General features: G+C 43.2%; 1 protein-coding gene across 1 annotated transcript; it reads right to left on the bottom strand.

Moving 5' to 3' along the window:
• Positions 1-3238: 3238 nt before the first annotated feature.
• Positions 3239-9079, bottom strand: DBX1 (developing brain homeobox 1). The gene is made up of 4 exons (XM_003773631.2): positions 8710-9079; positions 7865-7966; positions 5614-5816; positions 3239-3798 (listed from the first exon to the last, which is right to left on the bottom strand). The coding sequence occupies exons 1-4, from the start codon at positions 9077-9079 to the stop codon at positions 3409-3411; spliced, it is 1065 nt and encodes a 354-aa protein (XP_003773679.1). The 3' UTR covers positions 3239-3408.
• Positions 9080-10945: the final 1866 nt, after the last annotated feature.

A 10945-nucleotide genomic window follows, 5' to 3' on the forward strand; every position in this document is an offset into this window, starting at 1 on the left:
TTTTACTACTTAACTTCCTTGGCTTCCTTCAAGACTTAGCTCAAATGTTACCTTCTGCAGGAGGCCTCTTCCAGCACCTTATATCTTGCAACCCTATTTGTAAAGAGTTTTTCCTATGTTATCTCATTTGACCTGTGCAACAATAGGACCTATCAGGGGTCCTCAAACTTTTTAAATAGGGGCCAGTTCACTGTCCCTCAAACTGTTGGAGGTCTGGACTATAGTAAAAACAAAAACTTTGTTTTGTGGGCCTTTAAATAAAGAACTTTCATAGCCCTGGGTGAGGGGGATAAACGTCCTCAGCTGCTACATCTGGCCCGCAGGCCTTAGTTTGAGGACCCCTGAATATGATTTGTGTAGTACAGGCACTATTTACAAGAAAGAACCTAGAGGAAGATCCCTGGGATATGGGCTGAATCCTTTATGGAAAATTTTTGGGAAGAAAAAGGTCCACGTTTTACTAAAGGAGAAGGTGTGGATGGGTAACTATCTAGGAAATATCCACATTTATAAGAATATGGATGCACGAGGGCATATATTCAATAGCTAAAACATTGGGGTGATTAGGTGATGTCTGTGGTTTTTTCTTACTCCCTTTTCCTCCCATTCAGTTCAGTAATTTACTTCAACAAACATTTGTCTAGAATGTATTAGATAGGGGGGATGCAGGGATGAAGACACAATACCTGCCCTCAATAATACCAACAGACATTTATTTATATTGCACTTAAAGCTTTGCAAAGCTCTTTATATACATTAACTCGTTTGATTCTCTCGACTATGAGATAAGTACTGCAGATGTCTTTATACCCACTACACAAGAGAGGAAACTTATAGAGTGATAAAATAACTAGCTAGTGGTCACATAAAGGTAGACTTTAAACCCAGTTCCAAATCCAGCCCTCTTGCCTTTCTTTCAGTTTGATGTTGGCTTAAGACATGGGTTCTAAAAATAATAATGTGACAATAATCTAAAAATAATAATGTTATATTATTAATAATATCAAGTGTGATAAGTGCAAAGAAGGGTATTATGCAAAATCTGAGGAGGGGATCACTGGGAGATCAGGGATGGAAGATATAAGAGATAAGGCCTGCATTAAGCCTGGAAATAAAAAAAAGGAGTACAATAGACAGAAGTGAGGAATGGAGAGGAAAGAGAAGTCCATGATAAACGTGGTGGATTGCAGGGGCATAGACATGGAGAGGAGAATGTGCAGGGTAAGAAGTGAGGATGGGAAGTTTATATTTGGCTGAAATCATGTCTAAAAAGTCTATAAAGATTATTTAAGCTATGTTCTTCATAACATTGAAATGGAATGCAGGAACTCAACTCAGGAGACTGTAATTTGATGCATACTTGGACTAAGGTGGTTGAAAAGGGAAAAGAAAGGAAGAGGTAGAAGCTAGAAAGTAAGCAAGTAAGATAAATTGCATTGAAAAATTAATTGAATATTGGGGTATTGGGTAGGGTTAAGAGGTAAAATCAAAGGTGACCATGAAGTTTGAAAAACAAAGGAATAGTGGTCTGTAACAACAGAATTGTAGAATTTATGGAAAAAGCCAAGTTTTGTGGGAAATATGATAATTTCACTTTTGAATGATGCTGGAAGAATATCAGAGGGGACAGTTTATCAGGCAATTAGAAATGTGGTATTAAAATTCAATGGTTGAGATCTGGTCTGTCCACATAGATTGGGAAGATATCTGCACATAGGTGATAAAAAAGGCAATGTGAGTAGATGAGATTGTCAAGAGGAAAAGTTAAAAGGTCTCCACATATCCTGTCATAAAAAAGAAAGGAACAAACAAATAATAGGGGAGACAGTGTCCTTGGTTATCCAATTGGACAGATGTCCCAACCATAACTTTCCCCGTATTCTAAAATGGTAGGAGAATCAAAATAAATTTTATAGGTTTTAAAGGGTGAACAATCTTCTCATAGGAGGACATGAAGTAATGGTAATTTTGAATACTTTCAATTTGTTTTCATGTTTCACTTAATGTGATTATTCCAATCTTTGAAAAAGAAAAACTGATCCTAAGGGTCTTCATTTGTTAGTATTATGCTATTGGAGATAGAATCATCAGATTTTAGATTTAGAAGGGATCTTAGTGGTTACCTAGTCTAAATCAGTCCCCTAATTATTTTTACAAATTAGGAAACTGAGGTGGAGGTGTTAAATAATTTAACCAAGATCGAACGAGGGCCACTTTATTAATATATAATGTTCTATTTTGATACAAATGGTGAATTCACCTGTAATCTCAACATTCTAATTTTTATTTGGCATTTGTTCCATTTATTATATTTACATACATATTTTAAAATCTGTACAGAGTAAAATACAAAATAAAAATGTTCTTTATAAGTTATACCATTAAACAGCTACTTCTTCTTCTTTTTTTTTTTTTTTTAGTTTAAAAGCCATCACAAAAAACCCAAATCTAGTCAGTCTTTCCTCAGTGTCATTCACAATAACCTTGGTTTAAAATATCCATACAGCACATGTGTACAAAATAGTGTACAGTTCATAAAAGCTGTGCAAAGACAGCCAAGTTTGGCCAAGAGTCGGAAGCTTGGCCATCTCCTCCACCCACATTTCACATTGCACCCAGAACCAAGGAGCCTTGTAACTAGAGGTGGTGGCATCCAGGGAACGAAAGGAGGTTGGTTAGAGAATGCTTAACATATATAATATGGATGCATAAATTATAAAGAAAAAAATTAAACACATATAAAAATATAAACTACCTTATGTCTCCCTTTAGACAATGTATTTCTCAGTTCAGAGCAGGCTCAAAAGCTGATACAAAGAACTTCAATCCTCGCTGTGGGTAATACTTTAGTAGTCATTCTCTTGCTATTCCACCACCACCTCCCCACCTCCAGGCCAGATACTGTGCTGTGCTTGTGAAAGGAAGGACCAAGGCACAAATGGATATTGGAGCTAGTAGAAAGGATGCTGAGTTTAAGTGAGACAACTGCATCCCAATCTGCCTCTGAAATCTCACTGATGCCCTGGAAGAACCTTTCTGCTCTGTAAGTCCCACTCCCCAACCCACAGAGTTTTGCAATTAATAATGAATCAGAGAAACCTTTCCAACTCTGCTTGTGGATCCAGAATTCAATTAAGCTTATCTTATTGTTTGGAATTGAGAAAGTAGTAAGGAGGAATCTCCTAAGAGAAAGTGAAGCTAGATAATCTTCCGTGGAAAGTGGGATTAAATGGCAGACTTTCTCCGGGGAGAGACTAGTAAAATCGGGAGATCTCCTGGCTGATACTTGTCGGGGAGTGGAGAGGCGGGCTACTTGGAAGTGGTACAGCTGGCTATGGGGAGGGACCCACAGTACTCATGAGACCCCGTCTAATTTGTCAATATCGTCCCCTCTTTGGCTAAGGCCTTCTAAGAAACGGTGATCTCTTCCTCTTCCCCCTCGGCCTCTTCCTCCTCCTCTTCCGAGTCTGAAAAGTCCGAAGGTTTACTGGGGCTGCTAGAGTGGGTGGGGGAGGGAGGCAGCTGGGCCCCTAGCCGATCGCGCAGGTGGAGGTGCTCGGAAGAGCGGTGGAAGGCCAGGGAATGGCGAGGACTGGCCGGCCCCAGGGCTGAGCTCTCCTCCTCTTCGTCATCTTCCTCGTCGTCGTCCCCCGGGCATTTCTTGCCCACGTCACTGAGGTCCGGGTGGGGGTTGAGCTTGGTGGGTAAAGTCTGTTCTCGACAGCCCCCGTTAGACAGGAGCTCCCTCTCTTTAGAGTTCCGCCACTTCATCCGGCGGTTCTGAAACCAGATTTTCACCTATGGGACCAAGAAGAAGTGGGGGGAGAGGGAGATTAGTTAGGTTGTGCCCCGGGGAGGGACAGAAGTTCTCCGGGAGGATTAATAGAGAAAGCTCTCCTGATGGGGAGAGTGGGAGAGCAAGAGGAAAGAGAAAAGGAAGAGAGACAAGATGAAGAAAGAAGAAAGGAGAGAAAGAGGGGGGGTATGAAGAAAGAGCTAGAAATCAGGGAAGGAAGGAAGGAAGGAAGGAAGGAAGGAAGGAAGGAAGGAAGGAAGGAAGGAAGGAAGGAAGGAAGGAAGGAAGGAAGGAAGGAAGGAAGGAAGGAAGGAAGGAAGGAAGGAAGGAAGGAAGAGAGAGAGAGAGAGAGAGAGAGAGAGAGAGAGAGAGAGAGAGAGAGAGAGAACGCACAAAAGTAGAGAAAGGGGACAGAAAGTTGGAAAGGGGTGGGGGAAGGTACAAAGAAAGAGAAGACCTGAAGGAGGGCACTGGGAAGAGAAGCTGGGAAAGGGGAGATGAAGAGGGCAGGAGGACCTTGACTATTTTCTCCTGCTTTCTTTCCCCCTTTCTTTTCAATCTCCACTCCTCCCCCCTCCCCACACACATTCCTAATCTCAAGGAGAGGGGAAAAGATTAGAATTCAAGGGGGAGGGAAGGGAGAATAAAGAAGCCATAGACCTTTATTTTGAGTTCGAAAGAACCTTAAGGATTATCTAACCCAGCATTCATTGTACAGAAAAACAACAATAAAAACCCAAGTCCTGTTCTGTCCCTTTTGTCTAAAGTATAGAGGCTAGTCAATGTAACAGACAGGACTAGAATTTTTGAGAACTTAAACCTGTACAGCAAATTACTCCAGGACATGGAGATAAAGATGAAGATGGGGGGGAAGAGAGAGAGAGAGAGAGAGAGAGAGAGAGAGAGAGAGAGAGAGAGAGAGAGAGAGAGAGAGAACGAACGAGAACTGAGAAAGTTATCCTGACCTCTATTTCAGCTCCCTGTTAAAGCACTACTGGTAGTAAGACTGCCCTCTTGAAACTACCTCCAACTTAGAACGTCACTCCCCTTCCTCTTCTTTTTTACCTAGATGAAAATATTCCTTTAGGGCTTTGCCAGTGACCCTGAAGAAGCCTTTCAGTTTAGTTTCCCTGTTGAGTCTCTAGGATAAGAGGAGCTCTTCAAAGTGTTAGGTGTCTGCAGTCACTTAGCTCCATAAGTTTCCTTCTGCTAGCAGTGGAAAATAGCTGGGGTTTGGGTCTGGGACCCTGCACTTTAGGCAGGGTAATAATCATGTGATCACTTTTGCCAAGTAAACAGTTCACATAGAGCAAAAGGGACTGAATAACAACACATTATAAGGTCATAGAGTTGGGATAGAAAGGACCTGGGACAATCTAATGACTAGATTCCAATCGCTTGTTTTACAGCTGAGGAAAGCAAGGCTCAGGATTCTGAAATGACTTTTCTGAAATCACGGAAGATAAATATTTGAAAGCTGGATTTGATTTGAACCCAGACTCTTTGACTTCAAACTCAGACCTCTTTCCACTGTATCACTATGTCTCAAAGGAGGGCATCAACTTTGAAATGAGCTCTTGAATTCAATCCATTGGAACTTTTAGAAGACCTGGATTCAAATTCTACTATAGAGAATCGCTACTGTGAGACCCTGAGTAATTCACTTAATCTCCCTTGCCTCAGTTTCCTCATCTGTAAAATGAGAAGATTGGACTAGATGACCTCAGAGGTCTCTCCCAGCTCTGGGTCTCTGACCCTACGAAAGAAGAAGAGTTGGCATATGGGCGAGCAGGGGACAAAGACCCGTTCCCCCTCACCTGGGAATCTTTCAGGCCCAGTTTGGCCGCCAGCTTCTTCCGGTCAGGTTTGCTGATGTACTTTTGCTTTTGGAACATCTTCTCCAGCGCTTTCCGCTGCACGTCGGAGAACACTGCCCGGCGAAGCATTCCCCGCCTGGGCTTGCCCCTCGCTGCCAAGGGCCAGGAGAAAGTGCCAGGGATGGGCACCACTGAGGACGAGGCTGCCAAGAATGAGGGAGGGAAAGTGGCAAGTGAGCTAGGGAGCAGGATCACCACCAGAGAGGCGCTTTCTGGACGCCAGCTCGCCTTTTCCCTCTCTCTTTCCCGTCCCCTCCCCCAGTTCTGCTTACAATTCACTCTTCACTCCCCTCCCCACTCCTCCCTTCATCTCTTTCAGTCCTCGTGTCTTTTTCTACCTCTCCTCCCCCATCTCTCTTTCTCTCTCCCTCCTCTTTTCTTTCTCTCGAGACATATATCCCAAATGAATAGGCCCAGCACCTATAAACCTGCAATGGTGAAAAGCGCTTTCCGCCCAAATAACTTTCCTTTTCAACCGTAATAACCAGGATTAGATACGACAACTGAAACGTATAAAATAGTTTCAATAGTAGCCTGTTTTGTTTTGAATTTCAAAGAAAGGGGGAAAAAAGGCTGAGCGCATTAGCTAAGATGGAGGTGAAATAAAACCGCTTTTCCCTTAGCCCTGAACCCCTGGATTTTCCGAAGCTTTTATCAGCTCCGTAGCTTCTGCATTCTTCAGATGAAAATGAGGTGCCTCCCCCAATAGAAGGGGGGAAATCTCTGGGGAATCTAGGTTTTTTTTTAAATAATCGGTATTCATCTTTTAAAATATTAATCTTTCCTCCCTCCTCCTTTACAAAACCAAAAGAATTCTGTCCAAATACATGAAAAGTGGCAGCTCATTAGCACATCGACCGGTTCCCAATGGGTATTGGTATGATAAAAAGGAGAGAGTTTCGCCTTTAAAAAAAAAACCCTCCCGAGGAGAGACAGAGATTCTAATGAAGCGTGAATGGTAATTGTGTAGTAATGAACTAACAGAAAAAGGCTGAGGACAAGCAGCTAAAGCCATATATTATTGGAACAAAAGAGATTTACACTTTCAAACTAAACACAACTGCATGCCAGGACCATTGGGAGAATACTGATGGCAGGGGCTTCTCTTCCCCGAATCATTTTCATTAAATGGACATGAAAAGCTATTTATAAACCTCAAGTTGTTATTGTTAAGGCATTGAGATGGGGCAGAAAGGGAGCAGATTCCATTATCTCCAGCGTGAATAAAAGTGTTTTTTTTGGGGGGGTGTTGAATTCCCCCACCCCCTTTTAAAAATTAATCTCTTGTTCTTTTTGGTCGTATTAGGAGATCGGGAGATCTGCGTTGCGTTCATGCCCTCCCCCCATAGCTAGCCATTTCTCACTGAAAAGCGAATCTCCGCTTTCGCTTTTTACTCTTAGTCTACACCTGCGTGAACTAGCAGTTTCGGTGTTCAAGGTGCGGCTGCGCCTCCCTCTGGAGATGGCTTTGGAGGAGAGTATCACCTTGAGTTCCCCACTGACTTGTTTTTATTCTAGATCTTCCAGGTTCTTTTGATATTATTTTGTTTGGAGTCGGGGTGGGGATTGTAAAGTAGAGTGGAATACTGGGGGGGGAGAAAGCAGGATGAAGGGGGTTGAGGGGGATCTCTCCCCACATCCCCCTGACTACACCAAACACCCCACACAACGGAGCACTCCATGTGGTCTTGTGAAAATGCTGAAACACTGAATGACCCTTAATGGGAAATTAGCCCATGGCTGGTAAGTGTCTATCAGCAGCATGGTAGAGTGAGTGCCGGGTCTGTGTGTGGCTGCCCAGAGGGAGCTGACCAATTGGTCTCGGTGCTGAAACCTTTGTTGGGAATCATGGCAAAGTGCACTGACTCTGTGGGAAAACGGCGGCCGTGAAGAGATGCCAACAGCTTCTCAGTGAGAAGGGAACCGCCTCAAATTTGGACCATGACAATTCCTGCTAATTTGTAGAGCAGGGAATTGGAGCAAAATGTCAAGCAGTCACTGCTTGTGCTAAATAGGGCATCAAATTGGCGCGACTGATTCTTGAATGTTGTACTCCCTCCAACCTCTGAACCAGAGCATAACCTCTAGGAATGGACGGAGAAATATTACTGAGGGATATGCAAAGAACGAGATGGCTAGCGTAAGAGCATCCCTTTCGTTTTCAATAAGGAAAGAAAAGTTTGAGACTTACCTGGGAAATAAGAGGATCTGATAAAAGGCTGAAAGGATCCTTCGAAATAGGGAAAGGAGAAACTCTTAGGAGGTACACTCTGAAGCAAGGCAGGGGAGGTCTCTGGTAGAAAAAAAAGAAGAGGGAAAGAAAAAAGGAAAGAGAGGAAGAGGGAGGGTGGAAGAGAAGAGGGAGGGAAAGGAGGGGAGGAAAGAGAACATTTATTAATCTAGTGTATTCGTTAAGAGAAAATAAAGAAGCACGACATGATTAAATATGCCGTGGATCCTGCAGTTATCCCCCCCCCAACCCCACCTCAAGACATAAACAAAGTAAATCAAACTGCGTTATGAATTTATTGGTGGTTCTTGTCGCTCCTTCCCCTCCCTTCTCTCTTCCACTCCCCTCCCCGAATGTGGCGTATAGGCTGTAAGGAGAGAAACGGGATTGGAGTAGGGAAGAGAGGGATCATATCACGTAGTACATCAATTTTTCATCTAGTATTTTGAAAATCACTTGCTCAAAAGTGTGGGGAAGAGCACGGTCTCACACCAGGACTCAGAAAGGCAATGGAAAAAAGGAAAAGGTCTGTAGGTCTCTGGCAGCATTACTTTAACTCAAGATCTTGTGAAGTATAAGAAGAGATCCCGGTTTGCACAGGTTGAGGCTCCGTTCAGGTTAGTTAAAGTTTCTTAGTGCCTCCCGGCTCTTGAACTAGCCCAGCTAGGTAGCGAAACTTGTGTGGATAAGACGAGGAAGCACTAAGCCAGCAGGAGGAATCATTCAAGACTCTCTCCATCCTCCACCCTTCTACCGAGTCGGAAGCTCGAATATGTCCTTATTTCTTGGGCTTGTGGGTCACTTACCCGTTCTGGGAGCCGAGGACAGGATGGCGTTCACTCCGAACTTGAGGAAAGTGGCTTCGTTTGCCTGAGACGCAGAAGTCTGAGGGGAGCATCCTCGCCGGCTGCTGGAAGCGGAGGAGCTGACTAAGTCTGAGGTCACTGTGTCAGTCATGGCAGAGGTGGCTCCTGAAGTTGGAGGGGACAAAGTGGGCTGGGGGACGCTCCGGGGCAAATAACTCCCCGGCCTACTGATTCTGATCAGGTCTTCCACCAAGAAGCTGGAGTGGCTAGAGAAGGCAGACTGCAAAGACTGAGGCAGCGTGAGCGTAGGAGTAGGTCTTAGGAGATTGGGGTACACTGCTGGAGGAGCAATGAGGCTGGGGAACATCATCTCAGTAGCTTTTTCTTTCTTTCTTTTTTTAAAAAGAAATAATCTTATTCAACGTGTCCAGTCGGAGATTTCTTCCCTCCCCCTCCCACCGTCAGTTCTTCTCTCCTCCTTTGCAAACTTCTCGAGGGAAGATCCAGCTAGTGAGGGTGACAAGAGGTCTACACGGGCCCTTCCTGCTAGATGATGGGTTTTATAGTGGTCAGTCCGCTAAAGCTCTTTCAAAAGTGACAGCTCGAACAATGAGGTTCAACAAAGTTCTCCACTTGAGTTTCATTCATCGAGGGCTTTGGGCGCTCTGATTGGTGCAGGGGTGCAATTTATGATTGGATTAGACTTCATAAGCAAGCAATGCACAAAGGCCTGGTAACAAAGAACGTGTAGTCATCAATTTTGCATATTGACCGCCTCTTTGGAATACAGTGTTCCAAAGGATCCCAGCAGGGTTTTTGTTCAGAAGCAACACAGGCTAATTAAATGCCTATTTAAAAGTTTCCAATGACATTATTTTTGCCTCATAGAAAAGGAATTATTTAAAGAAAGCACTAAATTTATTTGCTGCTCCCTCCTGCTGAGTTTAGAATATAAATAAATATTCATATAGACTCATCTGCAGGTTGGGGGTGGAGGCCATAAAAATACAAATCAAGGATTGCTAAAATAAACTTTTTTTTTTCATAGTCCCTCCTCTCTTCTCAGCAGAAACATAAACTAGAAATGAAGCAGGGGGTGCCATTAATGTGTGGAGGGAATTATAGATGTAAAATACCACAGAAAACTTTGAAATGCATATTTCAGGATGGGGAGGTGAGCTATTTTGGATGTTAGATGACCTTCGATAAATGTAGTTCCTTTAGCCACACGCTGTGTAAAACGTGTAACATTCTCAAACTTCCTAGCAAATTTGCAAAGCATTCCAGGCTTTGCTGAAGGTTCTTGGGACCAAGGGCAGTGCGACCTAAACTTCTGAAAAGCAAACTAGCCCAATTTCGAAGATCCTGGAACAGTGGGACTTAATTCCCTTTTGACCAAAAATAACCATTTCCAACTCAGTCGTGGTGGAATCTTCAAGGACCTATTCTTTCCTGATATAAAAGTGACCCTGTCCGTCTTGCGTTCAAATACACACTTCTAACTTTTTTCTTTTTCCTTTTTTCTTTTTTTTTTTTTCCCTTCTTTTTATGGCGGAGAGACCTTTTCCCTCTGTTTTCAAGTGTCTCGAATATGATTCTCTTCTATATAATTCATCCATGTATATTTGTTCTCTGAGCTTCAATAATGCATGTAACAGACCCCACTTCACAAAAAAGGCGCAAGGGGGAGTGAGGGCGAGAGCGAAAATACAACAGCTTTCCCTAACTTTAAGGAAGTTGGACCATTCTCGGAGTGTTTTTTGTCGGAATTCTCGCCAGTGCCAGTGCTTTTGCTTTCCGGTAGCTTAGCGATAGGAGCTGTTGAAGTTGATTTCACCTGATTTCCCTGTTAGAGGATATAACAGATGTGTTAAATGTCCCATTCAGTTCTTTAGTGTGGCTGAACCTAAACGAAGAGAAGTGTGCAGCCTCAGCCGTAGGGCTCTTATCCTATTAACCATGAACTAACTGTCACCTTCAGCTGTTTTCCCTTTTTACTTTTTAACACAAAGCTTTCTCAAAAATCTTATTAACCAGCTTTATTTCTCTCGATGGTTTTGTTCGGGGCGTTTTGTGTTGATTATCTCCATGTCGCTGCTTTAACCATTCAATAAAAGTGCATCTGCGATTTATATCACATTAGGCAAGAAAGAGAGCCTGCTTAAGCTCTCTCTGGAATCAAATTAAAAAGTTATTTAGTGCAGGACTCTGAGGACCAGAATTAATGATGAAAAGT

The sequence above is a fragment of the Sarcophilus harrisii genome, chromosome 6 (genome assembly GCF_902635505.1).
Source record: "Sarcophilus harrisii chromosome 6, mSarHar1.11, whole genome shotgun sequence".
Classification (NCBI taxonomy): Eukaryota; Metazoa; Chordata; class Mammalia; order Dasyuromorphia; family Dasyuridae; genus Sarcophilus; species Sarcophilus harrisii.

What these genes read in the sequence shown, in the direction of transcription:
- DBX1 (XM_003773631.2), bottom strand. Translation starts at nt 9,079, where the DNA reads ATGATGTTCCCCAGCCTCATTGCTCCTCCAGCAGTGTACCCCAATCTC. An exon ending in GTCCTCGGCTCCCAGAACGG is followed by an intron (nt 7,967 to 8,709) that starts GTAAGTGACCCA and finishes TTTTTCTACCAG; the next exon opens with AGACCTCCCCTGCCTTGCTT. An exon ending in CAGATCCTCTTATTTCCCAG is followed by an intron (nt 5,817 to 7,864) that starts GTAAGTCTCAAA and finishes CATTCTTGGCAG; the next exon opens with CCTCGTCCTCAGTGGTGCCC.